Below are 17,523 nucleotides of genomic sequence, written 5' to 3'. Positions count from 1 at the left end.
AAATGTCATGTTGTACACACAAAAGTTTAATTTGATGGATAAATCCTAAAATAACTTGGAGCTCAGCTTAAAAAACACTGAAAAGGATTTCAGAAGGAGTGCATGTCATACTGTGTATTGCCTGTTTAGTTTCACTTTGTACTGGAGGTGCCAACTTGAGGTTTAATAACTCACATATTCTCATAACCAGACCTTGTGTACACCTTGCTTGTCATCAAGCTCTGCAAAAGCTCGTTTGACCCATTCATTTGAATGAGGGTGTCGGAGCAGGGCAACATCAAAAACCTGCAGGGCAGTGGTCCCTGAGGACCAGGATTGAGAAACACTGTACCAGAGGTTCCATCATCTCACTTCATAATCAAAATCTCCAGAACAATAATGGCTGAGCTTGAATTTGAATTGAATCAGATGTGTTGGAGCAGGGAAACATCAAAAAACATGCAGCACAGTGGATTGAGTAACCCCGATTCAGACAATTAAACACAGGTGTTTCTATTCACATTAATTATCTACTGACACATAGCAATTTTCTTAATGTAATGAATAACTTCTGTTTCTCTTCAAATGTCAGCTGGAAGAGTTATTTTTTCAACTGAATGCAGGTGCTTCTAGTCACAAACTTGAGTTTCAAGTTAAAATGTCATAAACATCAGCAGTATTTACCTTCTGTTTCAAAATGGCTACTGTAAAAAAATAAAGTCCATTGGCCTAATTACTAATTACAGTCACCTTCCACCTGAGGGGAAGTCTGCGCACGCTGAATAATTGAAAACACCTGTGTGCAGCCAAGCACTCCACTGAAAATAAACTCTTACAGGCTATATCAGAAATATCTCCATAAATACATATACATACATACATAATGGAAAAATAGGCACACACACAAAATAGTGGCAAACAGTGGCTTATTGTTGAATATGGTGTTTATATACGACGCTAATTACTATGTAACCCACTGCCACAGTTCACTGTTTGCTACATCAACCTAGCTTTAGCTTTAGCCGAAGAAGGCTAGCGTATGCTTAAAAGCCGGCTGTTGCACACAACATATGCATTTACCTGACGCCTTATACTAAACGTTTGGTTATTTATACTCATGCCTGGTGCAAAAAGTTGTCAAAAGAAATGATGCACCTCCTCGCATCATCTCCCACGACATTATTGTCGAGCACAAATACTGGCCCGAGCCTTCTGGCTCCTTAAAGTACAATTAAAGACTGGACAGGGGAATACATATAACGTTGTGTAGCTAATAGTGTTGTAAAAAAAAATACTAATATGTTCATTACCTTATTATTACTGCTCGGTGCAATTCGCTCATGAGGAAATGAGGAGGAAGCCAAGCCAGCGGCTGGTTTAAAATTCGTCAATAGTACATGATTGCTGCACATATGGCTCATGTTCATCCGGTTTCAGCATTCGGATTTCAGAATAAAATGTAACACTTTCGATTTTCAAAATAAAAACAATAAAACTTTACCGCGGCAAAGATGTATATATAAAAAAAATATAAAAGTAATAAATCATCACGTACAACAGAAAGCATTAAAAAAAACATAGAAAATGAAATAAATTATACAAATAAATATATAACATTATAGGTAAAGTAAACAGTGTGAGGAATTACACATGTATAGCACACTGATGTACTGTATATTGCAGTTATGTGGATTAAAATGTGTTTTGGTGCCTGTGGTCAACTCGCAGTAGTGATGGTTGTATATAAAAAAGTCTGTTTGTCAGATAAAATAATATTGGAGGTCACAGCCAAATTTATTTTTGCATTGGATTCATCCAAGAGACATTTTGCTGATACTTATACACACCCAAATAATCCACACATACAATATCAGCTTTGCAAGCACAGTAAACGGAGGCACGCATCATTTACTACTACGGTCCAAGTGTTTATGTCCGTATCTATGCTTCCTTGTGAATGCATTGGATGTCATTCAGAAAGGGCAGCTACACAGATGCATGTCAGTGTTTATTAAAGCTGCAGACCCTGCAGCAGCGCTCACGGTGAGAACTTTGCTCTTTGCTGGCTGACACCAGAGTCACTGCTGCGTGTTTAGGTCTGATCCCAGCAGTCACAACCATTTATTCTTCCCATAGCATCTGTCACCCTTCTCTCTATGGTTCCACAGGGCAGGATGTGTGTGTGTCAAGCAGGGTGGGAAATATGCTGGAAAAATGCCCTTGAAATATCTGAAAAAAAAAAAAAAGAGATTGAGATTTTTTTTAATACATTTTCTCCCTTGTTAGAATTTACTATCACCTATATTCACATTACATATCAAGTGTAATGTGTTAATGATGTAATAAATAGATTAAATAGAAATTAACTTCTGCAAATCCTGAATTGAAAATGGCCAGTGAAGCATCTGTTGTACACACTGGATCCTGGATTGCAGGATAGGTTCCAAGTTATAGAAAGTTATTTTTAAAAGCGATAGTTTACTAACTTAAACATTTATAAAACATTCATACATATTGTGAAATACCCTGCAATAATGTAGACCAGGGGGTGTCAAACTCATTTTCACTGAGGGCCACATCAGCATAATGGTTACCCTCAAAGGGTCAGATGTAACTGTTATACAGAATACATTTAACTAAATGTAACCAAATATAATAGTTAAAGTAAAATAAAGGTAACTACTCCGTAACATATTGCTAAATAACTTTCTGTATTTATTACGTATTCAATTTCACTCGTCGCATGATGCATACACCATGATACACTGTGATCTTGTGGCGGTGCCGTCACTTTGCGGGTAACGCAATCGCCATGCATTGTGGGAAATGTAGTTCAAGGTCAACGCATTAAAGCAGCATAGACCTATTTTAACACAGATTTTTGAGAACAATTAATCACTCCCGGCCCACATAAAATGACGTGGCAACAAACTGGTAACAAACAATGTTTGTTAATGTATTGACGCGTGTCATAGCCTAGCCCGACAGTTTTCATTAGCCCAAATAGCTCGACAGTTGAAGATTTTTTAATTCATCTCCACTTAGCATGCTAAGACCACTACAACGTCGAAAGCTAAATCTCCGCTTAGCATGCCAACGTCTGCAACTCCATAAAACACATACTTTACATAAGGTACGCACATCATCCAGCACATATACACTTCCTACGGGCCTAAGGGCTACACTTTGGATAAGTGCAAATGAATACTTTTGTTATTTTACTGCCCCCTATGGTTACAAAAAGACACTTGTTTGGTGTAAATAGCACAACTATAATTAATGCAATTTATTTTGTAATATTTTTATCAGTAATAGTGAAACACCAGCTCCTCTGAGGCAGTAGTGGTTGGGCTCCTAAATCAAATTCAGCTTAGGCCCCACGCAGACAGATAGACTTTCTCCCTGTGACTGCTCTGTTTACACGGTGTATTGTGAAAGTACTGGGGCAAAGACATTGTAAACCGTAATTGCCTGAACACCGTTTCCATGGAAACGTAAACAAAACGCAGTGATTGTTAATCCCCGCTCACTGACGCACAAACCGCCGGTTTGGTCGCCTTTAAAAGCACAGACTTCAGGAGCGTTTGTGTTCACTTCAGCCTCTGCTTTCCACCAACAGAATGGATTTGAACAACGTCAGGCGTGCTTCCTCTGCAGGTTACCGTTTACCGGAGCGATCCAACGGAACAAGGCTGATAACTGTCCAGTCACCTCCGGACAAGAGGAGGAACAGAGGAGGAGACACGGTGTCTGTGGAGCAGAAAACAGGCAAGAGTGATGACGTTAAACAGGACCAGCTGTGGAAGGAGCTTGTCTGGAGTGAGAGGAGAGGCATCCAGGAATGGTGAGGAAAGTTTCCTGATAGATGCTTAAAGATTCTGGAGCCAAACTCATCTGCCATTGAATGAGATTAAAAAAAAACACTGATTTTGAGACATGTGGTTGGTGATTAAAAATAATGTATTATGTTCCACAGGGAGAAGAACTGGAACTTTCTCAAGAATTATGATGAGATGGTAAGAAAATTATATATTTTAGTTGTTTTTTTTGTTGAGAGAAAAACTGTATTTGTTATTATATTGCAGTAGTTATTGCTGCAAAACCATTATAAATATCCACAAATAAATAAATAACAATGAACAAAATGCATAATTTTCACCTGCAATTCAAGAATCCAGTCATAAGAAAAAAAAAAATATTTAAAAAATGAATGATGTTATTTATTTGTTTGTTTTCGGGGATCATTTTCTGTTAAATTCCATCTAATGTGGAGGATAAAGTGGTCAGTGAGTAAAACAAATAGAAAAATAAATCTATTTTAAGTGAGAACACTGCCCTATAGTTTAGTTTGCTTATGCTTAGGGGTGGGATAAATAATTAAATGGTGTCTCATTTGTTATTTACACTTGTTCTGTTCACTTCTGTCTTGGGACAGCTCTGTAACAATAAGAAACCATAAAAAAATATTTACCAATGCCTGTCAATATTTTTAATGATGAGACAAAGAAAAAAAAGAAAAAAAAAGAACCAGTGTAATAATGTTTAAATACCTGCAGTAAGTGTGATGCTGCAGTATTTATCTTAATTATTATTCCCAGCAATGGTCCAGTAAACGCCTTTAAAACGCCTCATTTATTCAGCTTTTATCGCCTGCAACTCTGATAAATGTCCCCAACAAACACTGACTCTGATCCCCCCCCCCCCTCGCTCCGTGTCATAGGGCCACCTGAAGACAGAGGAGCCTCTGCCCAGCTATGTGCCGCTGTTCTCTGACCGCGTCCCCAACACCACCAACCAGATGTTTGGCAGCAGACTGTCCACTCCACTGGGGAGTGAACTGGTCAGACTGGACAGGCTGTTACTCTGGTCTGGAGGCCATTGCAAGAGCAAACAGGATGCAGAGCTGATGCCGTGTTAAGAGAAAAAAAGGCCTGGAGACATCCAAACATTTGCATATTTTATTTAGTTTAACGTTTAGATATTAGGGCTGTTTGCACATCTACAGTGAGTAGAAGTTGCAAAAGCTGCACATTAGGATATAGGTTGTGCAAGGTTTATATTTTACTGTAATGGTAATTCATATTTTGTCATCTCTGCATAAGAATATAGAATAGATTTGAGATGGTATATCAAGGTAATGTCCCGTCCTGTCCTGTCTTAAACCACATTGTACTGATGCTTGACAAAGATATTGCAAATCGAATATCAATCGTAACGAGATATTTTCCCCAAATCGTTCAGCCCTGACAGACACCTGCAGCCATATATGCTGTCCTGCATCTACTCATTTAATAGAAAACTTAAAAATACAGAAACTGTGTTATATTTGAAGGGGAATGTACAGTGATACTAAGCTTAATTTCATTCAAGTGGATGTAGATCCATGGGAAAACAAAATGTAGGGTATGTCACAAAATGTGTGTTTAGTGATGATATTATCATGGTTTTTTTTGAATGAACCTGAAGCAATGTAGTGTCATGGGACTGACAGCATGTGCCTCAGGTTTGGTGATGTTATAGCTGCCTCAGAAAAACAAAACTATGCCATCATGTATGTTGACATAAATCACTGCCCCGTGTCCAAATTGAATAGTAATGTTGATGAATCCGAAAAGTTGTTGTTATATATAAATCATCCTATCATTCGAATAAAGTTGTTGTTTTTTTCATGTTCAAGTCTGTGTGTCATGTTTAATTTTCATGGTTAAATCTGAAATAATTGAGAGTATGGGCTTTTTCTTCAAGCGTTTACTTCAAACAAAGTGATTTCAAACACAAGCCAATCAGATTTCAGTTGATGTATGCGGAAGTGAGAAAGGACGCCAGCTGACAGGAAACGATAAAGGATATCAATCGGTTGCCTTCAAAATAAAAGTCTATCTGCGCTATCACTGTGTGGAGCCCTGAGAGGGAGAAGCCAAAAGGAAAAAAAATGGCACAGCAATAACAACTTTGAATTTGTATTTTAAATACATGTGTCAGAAATACTGTCTATCCCTGGATGTAGGGGCCCAATTAAGTGTTACACAATGTAAACATGTAGCAATGGTGAAGTTGTATGTTGGCTCTTCCAAGTATGTTTGAGAAACTATGTAGCCTCCAGTTCACATCAAAAGTTTAAAGATGATTAGGTTGTCCAATGTGGGCGCCTTTGACTACCACGCGTCCATCATGAAGTTTTGCCTGCTTTTACTGTGAAGGTGTAAAACGGAAGTTAGTGTGTAAACCACGTTACCTTGACACCGGTGACGGTGCAGCAGAAGCAGCATCCGGATGCTAGTTGTCGTGAAGTTTTTTGACTCTTCAAAGTGAGAGTTACCGTCATAGTTGAGTCAGTGTGTCAGTCATTCTGTCAGTGATCGCGTGCGGAACAGAAGATGCAGCAGGACACGTTTTTGCACGCGGCCAATGTGAGCACGCTCTTCCTGTGCATGGTTCTCAAATTCCCCCAGATGTTCGTGCTGATGCGAGCCAAGACATCGAGTGGAGTCAGTCTCAACAGTCTGCTGCTGGAGCTCACCGGGTACGACACTCACTCTGTCACTCTGTGTGTGTGTGTGTGTGTGTAAGATTACAATACTCGTGCAGTAAATGACTTCTTCTGCTGATTTCTTCCTGTTCCTCATCGACTGTTTACTTTGTGGAGCACAAATCCAGCAGAACACACTCACTCAGATCTGCAGAACAACACATTATAACATTGGAATATATTATTTTTGTTTTGATTGATCATTCATTTGTTACCATGTAATAGCCATCATGTCCTGTCCATAAGTCCTATGGTGTGAATGGCAAAACAAGTGTGAATAACACTTTTTTAACATTCTTATCCTATTTCTTCTTCTTCTTCTACATTCTAAATGTGATGACCTACTTAGTTGATTCCACCTCAAAGTGATTCATAAGGGTTGCATTTCACACAGATTGTACAGCCGCACATGCTCAACTCAAATAATCTGGGGCCCAAAGAGTGTCCAGTCTGGTCATGTTAATACAAAAGTTAAACTATCTGTGAAATGTGTAAAATCAACGATATTCATGAGAATTTCAAAGTAAATGTCTTTGATTTGACGATTAAATTTAATGCATTGTTACAAAATAATAGCTAACAGAATATATTCTGTCTATAATCTAGGTACAGGCAGAGGACGTCCACTTCCCATCATTATGAAGTGGGGGACCACATTAAATTGAGGGTGGTGGCCTGCGAGTTTGAGACCTTTGTGTTAACATGTCTGTAAAGGAGTTACACAATCAACACAATGAAGTATTTCACTCGTATGAAGGTGATCATAGCGATTAATCTAGAAATGATTTTCTCAATTTATCTTAAGGACAGCATATTTTAATTACCAAACCTGGAAATGATGATGCTTTTATGATTTCTTTGTTCCATGGAGCCAAGAAACTAGAACATATTCAAAATAAACAAGACAGTCCTTGTGACTGAAATGTTGCAACATTTTGAAATGACTGTAAAGTGCCAGTACATTGCCATTTTTCATGTGCAAAAAGTAACTGCAGCAGTATTTTTTACCTTTTTTTCTACCTCTAAATGACTTTTCACCTGCTGATAATACTTGATATTAACTGTTAACTGAATCCAAAAGACGGCTGAAATCTGAGCCACCTGTCATTAATAATAATAATAATAAAATAATATCAGTCCTCATTTGATCCATTTCTCCCTATGTTTGCATGAGGATAATATGTGCAACATTACACATTCTTCCTGTTCATTCTAGTTCAGATAGGACACAATGAGATTGTTTGCTGACTTAGTGGCACTTGCCTCAAAAGCTGATGGAGAAAAAAAAGGTGTAACACTAGCACAATAGTGTGTTATTTGCACAGCTGAAGACTTTGTTTGTGAGGATCAAACTGTCATGAGTCAGATGTGTTTGTCCTAACACCTGTGTGAAGCTGCTGTGCTGTGCCCACGGCGCTGAGAATCCAATGTGCGCGGATCGTCATTAACTCGCGTTGTTTACCCAGATGATTTGTTGATTTGTGACTCAGCAGCTCCGTGTCTGTACCGCTATTTCATTTCTCAGTGTCCTCTCTCTCAGCCCTCGGTGCCTGGCAGCAGCAGCACCGCCCTAAACATCTCCTCTGTGCTGGTGAGCGATTGCATGCTGTCATTGTTCATGCTTGAGTGAAACAGCCAAGCTTTAAAGCCGGCACTAAAACATCTGTTTTATAAGGCTAAATGACAAAGTTTGGCTTTAGTCCAGAAAAGCACAGACCATGGTTAAATCATACATACATTCACCCTTGTCATCCCCGAATGGATCTCTGGTGTAAAACTTTGTCATCAGTTTGAAGAATGTCCATTTACAGCACGTGAACACATCTTAAAGGTGCACTAAATCTTATTTTATTGCTTCATACAGCGTGAAAGCCTGGTTTGTATTGGATCAATACATCTGAAGTGTGAAATTATTCCACCAATTGCTGAGATTTACGCCTCTCAGAGCCATTAAATTAAAGTGATGGTTGAGTTGTTGTTTTTTAGCATCTTGCATGTAGTTGTCGGGCGCTGAGAAGTAGCAGGAGAGGAGCAGGCGCTCATTCAGCCATGAATCAATGGCGACCAGCAGGGGGATTCAAGGAAAAACAGATTTTGACCACAGGCTCACTAAATAAGAACATGCTATTTTAACATTTGTTTGTCACTTCAGACAGCCTTTCCTGGCTGGAAACTAAAGTTTTGTATCGCTTTATAAACTCCACTCTTGTGTGCCGTAATGTGAAATCACTGATTTTCTCTCTGGGATTTGGTGTGGAAGAGTGAATGGTGAACTGATGTTTCCTAACAGAAAAGGACATCTTAAAGGGGATATATTATGCAAAATCAACTTTTTAAATCATTTAAATCCTTATATTTGGGACTCTGAAGGTCCTATCAGTCGGGAAAGTGTGAACAAAGATGATTCACTCATGTTTTTGTGGTCCTCCTCTGTCTAAGTACAGGAGATAAAACATGCGATGTTGACTTCCGGACGTCACAATGTGCTAAATTCCTGGAATTGTTGTCTCACGGAGCTCCGCTTTGTCTGTAAAACATGAGAGAGTGCTGGCGAGGGCAACGGTAACCGAAAACCGGAAGTCCGAAGTCTATTCTTGGCTCCACAGTGCAGCACAGAGTTCTACACAAACTTCCAGCCTCAGAGGATTTATCTGTCCAGTGGATACATGTTATATATGACGGCAATGTGCCTGCTAGAGCCTGCAAATGATCACTGTCCCTTAAGTTTCGTTTTACTTTTTTTAAGGTGGACCTAAAGAGATACTACTAAACCAAGCGTTCTGAACAGGGCTGTTTTGGCAGAGTGATTGAACTGCTGTGGTGCTTCATCCTTATGGTATTTTGACCAAAGCATGTCACAGACATGTTCATTAGGACACCAGGGAACTAGTTTAACTTGGAGAAATATGGTATAATATGTCCCCTTTAAAAGTCAGTTAAAGACTTAAACACAATCTTAGGACAGCATACATTTGAGCTGTTGTAGATTTTATTCGATGAGACTTTTGTTAAGAGGCTAAAATCAATTCAACTCAATGTCTCATGTTGTCACTGAGCTTGTCCCTGCCTCACTCCTGCTGCTTGTCGGCTCATCGACTGTGGCTCTGTTATTGTGGTATGTCCTTGTTCAGCTAAAAACCTTAATATGATTTATGGTTTACTTAATGATCCCTATCAGTGAGAGAGATCTTTGTTCTATCACTTAAAGTCACACAGGGACATACTTTTCTGACACTGCCCTCCAGGGTCTGAGGACAGCCAGTCATCTCTGCCGGCAGCTTAATTGCCCTAACGTGTGAAAATGCCTTGTGAATTTCAGTTTTTTTTTGATTGTATATAATTTCTGCAAACTCATCATGTATCAATTTCCCAGCCACCGCCTTGCCTGCTCTCAGAAATCCATTCACATCGACAGCCTGTGGGCAAACACAGCTGCACTTCAGCTCGGGGAACAGGATCTTCAAGTCTCAGAAGATGTTCGGCTTTATATTGCAACGCAAATAGAAAAGAAAATCAGAGTGGTTACTGAAGGAAAACCCTCTTGAGTTTGATCATGTTTATCATATTTATCTAAAGGAGTGAGATTAATATACTGCTACTGGTCTGTGAAGGTTCACGCTCATCTCTGTCCTTGTATCTTCAGGAGTAGAAGATTGAGCTTGAATGTGAATGGCAAGATGTTATTCACACCTTGACTCTTTAGAGGCTAAATACCTGGAGTTCTGCACCAGTCAGTCAGAACTGAACAAGCCTTTTAGATGAGGAGTGAAATGTCTTCAAAGTCCACTTGACCACATCTGACTCCCCTGAAGATTGACTGCCAGTGTTTGGTTATAAAGAGCACTAAGAATAGTATAAATGACAAATGAAGATCCTCCTCACCTCACCAAACCTTGTGTGTTCCAAGCACTCTTCAACTTTTCTCATATTAGTGATTTGGTTTTTGAACGTGCCTCCAGTGTTCCGTCTTCATAAAAACATTGACAGGCATGGGACGATAATATGGTTCTGAAAACACACATAAATCACTAAATTTAGTTAAAAACAAAAGTGTTTTTTTGCATTGCAGATAGGATCATTCTCATAATCGATTAATCTGTTGATTATTTTCTCGGTTAATAGATTAGTATTCTGGTCCAGAAACATTTGTTTCCCAAACCTCGAAATAAAGGTGTTCTCAAATATCTTGTTTGGTCCACAAACAAAAACTAATCAGTTTTAATGATTTATTTGTTATATGGAGCAGGAAACCAGAAAATTCACATTCACATTAAAGGAGCTGGAAAATTTGAAAACATAGTGACATTAATTATTGAAATAACACTCAAATCAAAGTAGTTGCTGATTCATTTAGTCATCGATTAATAATCGATTAGTTAGACATAGATAGGATACACATTTGTTAATGAACATTATACAATGAAAAATTGTCAATGACATCAATATAAATCATGAGATAATCACCGTGTCTCCAGCAACAGGCGTCAGGCCAGTCCATCATCAAATGTTGACAAAAGGTGTGTGTGATCCTGATGAATTATCAAATCAAATCATCCCGTTCGCTGGTGGCAGAAAGTAGTTGTAGCCTCGAAACTGGATCTGGGTCCTGCAACCGCTTTATCCTCCACCGGAGGGTCGCAGGGGGTGCTGTGCCTATCTCAGCTGACATAGGGAGCGATAGGTGGGGTACAACCCTGGACAGTTCACCAGTCCATCAGAGGACCATGGTGATGACATGTATGATAATAATAATAATAGTAGTAGATCTGGATCCTGCAACCTGCAAGATGAGGATACACAGAGAGAGCGAGAGAGAGGAAAGGAAGGAAAGACACAATAGTGAGACAAAGAACAATTATGATCATATTAATTCATCCATATCGACTTATTGAATTGCAATGTGTGATATGATAATTAAATATCGTCTCATCCCTTGTGCTAAACATCACATAATATACCTGCTTTTTTTTTTTTGCAGGTTCATTGTTTTTGTAACATACCAGATGTACTATGACTACCCGCCACCAACATACCTGGAATATCCAATCCTCATCGCTCAAGGTGAGTTCATCATCGCCGCATGCTTCACCAACGCTTTCAGAACCTCGAAGAAACAGGTTAAGTTGAAGCCAATGAATTGGAAAACATGTCTTGAGACAGCATGAGAATATAATTGACAATATAAACAATAGTATCTTACATTGTTGTGATGTTGATGTTTTGTCATACTTCTCTCTGCAAACTCTCGCCATTTAAACCAAACATGACAGTTTATCTTGTTAGAGAAAAGCAGAGCATCAAACTGACAACACGCTCACAGTTTATGATAAATACATACAGTAGGTGACAGTAAATCAATATGGTCAATGCCATAATATCACCACAGTCACATGTAGAAACTAAAACACTTGACACTTTGAATTGTATTGATCGATATTTATAACCAGTGGGAGCCACAATAACATTCACACCTAGGACGGCATCAGCCTTAGAGACTTGTAACCCACACAGACATTTATGATGTCTTCAGAAGCATATTTTAGTTGAGTAAATCAAATGCAGCTTGTTGAACGTTTTCCCTCCGGTGCATGTTGTAACCTGCTCTGTGTCCTCAGACGTCTTTCTGCTGCTCCTCATTCTTCACTACAACGGCAGCCTGAAGCAGAGCCTCGTCTACATCTTGGTGTATCCTTCCACTACCTCCTGATACGTGCTCAGTGTACCGTTGGCCCTCACCGAGAACCGCGTACATCACGTCTTATTGCCTTGACATAACGTGCTCAGGTTTGTCGCAGGTTGGCGGCTCCTCACTGTGGAGAAGTGGATCATAGATTTGGCCATGGTAAGAATAAATCAGTGTAACATCAGTTAGTATGTCAGAGAGTTAGCAGAGGAAAGACAGGTCGTCAGTCAGGAGTAATGAGGTGGACGTCAGAAGAGAAAGTTACCCACACATCATCATCTGCACCTGCTGTTTCTCGGGTCGACAGACAGAAGTTAATGAGATGGAGGCGTGTGAAAGTTTTCTCTAACATTAGTGCGGGCAGTGATCCCACGACACTGTTCCCATTTCAGCTTCGAGAACGATAACAGTTTATGAACTGACGAAAGGGCAAGTGTGTAGGACTGAGGAGGATCCATCATCTATAATAATAATCAAATGTTCTGTCCTGAAACACCGACAATAACTTTGCCCAAACTTCGAAAACCTGAAATCATATTAACACAAAAGGCAGAAACTTTGAAGCAGACCTTTCCTGTCCATGATAATCACTCCACAGTTGCATGTCCCCCATGTTATACTCTTCATTTAACCTCTGCATGGTTTTAAAGCAGGAGAATATTTGTATATAGAAGATAAGAAGATAAGCATAGTTTCTTCTCCACTCTCAGACGGGGAGGAGGAGGAAATCCTGAGGGTGTTTAGCTGTTTATGACCTTCAACCTCAACGGAATCACAACACACTGAACCTTCAACAAACTTGACCTCCTTCCACTGTCTTCACAGAGCCTCTGCACATTCATCAGTGCAGCCAGTAAATTTGCCCAACTGCAGTGTCTGTGGCGATCCAAAGACGCCGGGCAGATCAGCGCCCTCACCTGGGGAATGGCCACCTACACGTGTATGGGTGAGTTCACTGTAGCTGAAAACCCTCAGCAGTTTGTTGACAATCCCTCCATTTTTCAGCCTCTGGAGGGGATTTGATCACCAAAGATTAAAGCTATTTTGAGAAAAGCATTTTTCCTGCTTCATGCTGCTGCACAGTCATTTATTTTCCTGTGGCTGTGACACTTATCTTGCACTTTTGGAACGCTCAGGATTAATTCTAACGGAACAGGAAAAATTGTAATTTGAGTGTAAACATCCTTAAAGCCCACATTAACAGATTGTTACGGAGCAGCAGAAACGAGCTGTAAACCAACATGATAAAGCTTTTAGCCAACGCAGAAGCATTAAGAGACACTATTTGGATATCTAATGTTTAATATTCACTCTTAGCATTTACGTTCCTAAATGTAGCTCTGGTTTGTTCCTGAAGGAAGCATCAGGCTCTGTATCTGCGAAATGCTCAGACCTGCTGTAGATGTGGTAAAGCACAGGTACATGGATAAACTGCTCCAACATATGTATAGTTTTTAGATTTATTACAGTGCATGTTATTGATTCTAGTCCCTAAAGAACACAGACTTGAAGACTTCAGGTGTCAAACTTGTGGCCAGATCCAGTCTGCATAGACCAGTTATATTAATATTCATGATCGCATCTTCAGATTTGAGTCTGAGTTTTTAAACTTAAACATGACCTATATGATGATAAAGAAAAATGTAACAGACTGATTTATAGAAATGATTTAACCATTCCATTTTTTTCCCTTCCCTCTGCGGCACGTTGTGCTGTCATGTTTCAGCTCATGAATATGTATCATACTATTTACTTGGCTCATAAGTAAAAAAACAAATTAGCAATTCAACACCTCATTAATTTAATATCAGGCACTCTGCTGGATAATGAGGAAGTCATTAACTGTGCTGCCTCTGTGTTTCAGCGCGGATCTACACCACCACAGTGACAACTGGAGACATGCAGGGTAAGACGCGCTGCATCACACATGACTGAGGGCCCGGAAAATTTTGAAACAGTCTCTCAAACATTACATTGGGAACTATAACCATCATTTTATATGAATTATCATTATTTTAAATGTGTGGTTCTTGTTCACTCCCTCGTGTATATTGTTAAAATTGAAGTGAATACCTGGAAATAAAAAAAGAAGCCACATAATTGGATATGATGAAATGAATAGGTTTTAGGAAGACTCCGAATGAGGCTCGACTTGCATATTCATCTCTCACTTTCGATCTCAATGTGACTTATGAGCGAAATAAACATATGTGATTAACCTGTTAACATAACGGGACTTACAACGTTCTCTATTTTGAGTTTCAGATTGTTTTACTCCATGTTCTTTGTGCTAAGCTTGAAAAGTGTTGCATAAATATAAACAGAGGCAGACAAACCAACATGCTTGATTAAAGTGTAGGTCTCTGCAATGATCTGTTTGTAAATCAACATTTCAGAAACTATACCTCGATGTATGTGAAGGTCATCCAGGTCAAATTCATCCTCTGGAGTTTAGCTTTAACACTTAAGCCTCAAAATGTTTGTTTTGGTAATTTAAACAATAAAAGGGCCAGAAAATGTCCTGTGACTAAGCGATATCGCCATTTTTTCAGAATAACAATTTACTGCATGTTAAAATGTTGTATTAACAATTTTAAATGAAGAAAAACAAAACATTTTATTTGGTACACAAATACTAGATTTTTCATGTTAAATTTGAACAGTATAATGTTTAAGGCCTTTACAAAACTCCCTATCTTATGAAATTTTGTCCAAAAATAAAAAAATATGTTTCCATGGTTACTACAACTGCAGGGTGTATGTACATCTGGATATTCTAATTATTCTTATTCTCTGTGTCACAGTTCTGGTGCGCTTCATCGCCATGACCTTTTTGAACCTGTGGGTGACTCTGACTGTGCTTTACTACCAAAAACACAGCAGAAGTTCAAAGAAAGAAGAGTAAGCTGGTGGCGGAGCAGCTTCCTGGGGCCGATGAGGTTTCAGGTTTACTTTGGCCACAAAGAAAAACGGACAAACAACTAAGGTTCTGTCATATAATGCATGTTTTTTTTCAGTATTAAATCCACATGCTTTTAATACATTCCAGTGACGCTGTAGCTGCTACAACTCCTGTCAGAGCAGAGATCAATGGTTTTTTTTTAATACTGTAAGTATAAAAAAATGTAGTTAGGTCAGCACAAGCCAAGAATATCCAAGGTCTTCCCACTCAGGTTGATAAAATACTGTATTTTGAATATCGTACTTTTTTTAAAATGTGAAATTCATATCTGAACTATTAATAAACCAAACATTTCAACACTTTACATTGTGATTTTCCCTGTGTGCAACATAATACATGGATCTTACATACAATTTGGACATAACCTTCGGCTGCAAAACAATCCTTTGGATTTACAATTGTTGGTTTTAAAAAGTTTAAAATGTGATGTCCATTTTCCTCTAAATGGGAGCAGAATTTACAAAATGAATGTTCTACTGGAGAAGACCTGAAACACACAATTGGGGCCAATACTGACTTTAAAATGTACTGGTGCAGTGCCCGAGTTATAGTGGGAGCTGAAGAATATTGTTCATGTTTACTCACTGTCACAATAAAATACTTGTTAGTCCTTAAAGTTGACAGTCGTGCCACTATAAAGGCTAACAAACACAACACGAATCAAATACGCCTTGTAAAAACATTCCAGCGCGGCTAACAGTCACAAAACAGCTAGCTATGCTAATGCTAATCGTAGCCTCGCTAGCTTACCTTTGGAAACAGGTTCGCCAAGTTAGCCGCAAAATAATAGCATGCTAATGCTAAATTAATCTGTTCACGTATTGGTGAATGGACACCGACCTCGTCGTTTCAGTGTATATATATATATATATATATATATATATAATATATAATGTACATATAACCCCATATTATGCGTTGAACCGTGTGAACATGTCTCACCCAGCATGATGACAGCCTCTCCACGCCCACCTCCCTGCTCCAGATTATCTCTATATGGCAATAGCAGTAGACTCAATAGGCTGCAAACTCCTTGACTTCTATGCTTGAGCCCCAGGGCCGACACGAGCCTTTATGGGACCCCAAGCCGAATTTGATTTGTGGCCCTTTCCCACCACCTAGGAGTCGCCTGTGCTCGACTATTATTGGTACAATTGTAACATTATATTATAATATAATATTTAATTTATTACAGATGTGTTATTTACACCAAACAAGTGTCACAAAAACGGCCGTTTTAATTAACTTTCATATTGAAAGATACTGAACTTGAAAACGACCAAATAAAACCAAATAACTTGCGATAAACACACTTTAGATATATGAATGTATCTAAAGATATTTAGATGGGTCGGCTCTGTTGTGCCCTCACCAACTATTGTTTTTTTAATGTTTATTTATTTAGAAAATGTACATCTGCATCTGTGTGACACGAGTATGAAAAATGTTAATTTAACCATAGAAAACACACCGACTCGTGTTTGGGCGCAGCAGAAATCATATACAAGTATCAGTTATCATTAATATCAGATATTGGCAAAAAGTCCAGACTTCTTGAATAGATTATGCATTCATAATTAAGACCGTTAATACCACAGGAAAATGTTTACTCCTGTTATAAATCAATTAAAAGCTAATTTCCCCATAGATGTCAACTTAAACAGAATTATTTTAGCACCCAGCAGTCGCCCCCTTGTGGTTAACTGCTACTTCCGTCCAACTTACAAGGCTACGTCCATTTCCATACATTCTATGGTCTTACATAAAAATCATCGATATTTTAAGATGGAGAAATAATCCAGAACCCAAAAAAAAAGCACATCCATGTCTTTATTGAAGTGGTTATTATTATAGAGCTGTTTGGTAGCAAACATGCAATCTGGATGTAAAGCCCTTAAATACAAAGTGGACAAGGCTGTATAAATAATATAATGTGCACTGTATGGCATGTAAAATATATACTGTGTATATTTATAGGTATAAAACATGCTTCATGGTTAAAGGAGACCACTCGGTACACTCACACTCACACACACACACACACACACACATAGTTTACTCTCCATTTGCTATATAAGCCACATACACACAACAATGTGCCCAAACTCAGAGTTTGGTTACTTTTAATACAAAAATATCAGGACAAACACTTATAAAAAAACTTTCAATGGAATAGTGCTGCTCAGTATTTTGACTGCTGGGATATGATTGCATACCTTCATTGTTCTCATTCATTTTACTTCCCCTTCATTTTCATCATCATCAGGAATGACCTTAAAAGCACGTTAGTGAACAGGTGGAGAGGTCTGGGGGTGACAGCACTCAAGTGTGAGGCCTGAAAAGGCAAACACATGCACGTTCACTCAGAGC

General features: G+C 38.8%; 2 protein-coding genes across 2 annotated transcripts; both read left to right on the top strand.

Annotated features, from left to right (window-relative positions):
- Positions 1-3,599: 3,599 nt before the first annotated feature.
- Positions 3,600-4,897, top strand: cimip5 (ciliary microtubule inner protein 5; the record flags this gene model as incomplete). Its single annotated transcript, XM_083907927.1, has 3 exons — positions 3,600-3,823; positions 3,956-3,995; positions 4,700-4,897. The coding sequence occupies 3 exons, from the start codon at positions 3,600-3,602 to the stop codon at positions 4,895-4,897; spliced, it is 462 nt and encodes a 153-aa protein (XP_083764053.1).
- Positions 4,898-6,356: 1,459 nt separating this feature from the next.
- Positions 6,357-15,096, top strand: slc66a3 (solute carrier family 66 member 3; the record flags this gene model as incomplete). The annotated part of the gene is made up of 7 exons (XM_083908142.1): positions 6,357-6,502; positions 11,487-11,569; positions 12,124-12,193; positions 12,293-12,350; positions 13,017-13,137; positions 14,056-14,097; positions 14,996-15,096. 7 exons carry the CDS (start codon positions 6,357-6,359, stop codon positions 15,094-15,096), a joined length of 621 nt encoding a protein of 206 aa, XP_083764268.1.
- Positions 15,097-17,523: the final 2,427 nt, after the last annotated feature.

Source organism: Microchirus variegatus (genome assembly GCF_963457635.1).
Source record: "Microchirus variegatus genome assembly, chromosome: 21".
NCBI lineage: Eukaryota > Metazoa > Chordata > Actinopteri > Pleuronectiformes > Soleidae > Microchirus > Microchirus variegatus.
The sequence above is the reverse complement of the archived record's forward strand: the minus strand, read 5'-3'. Positions and strand labels throughout refer to the sequence as shown.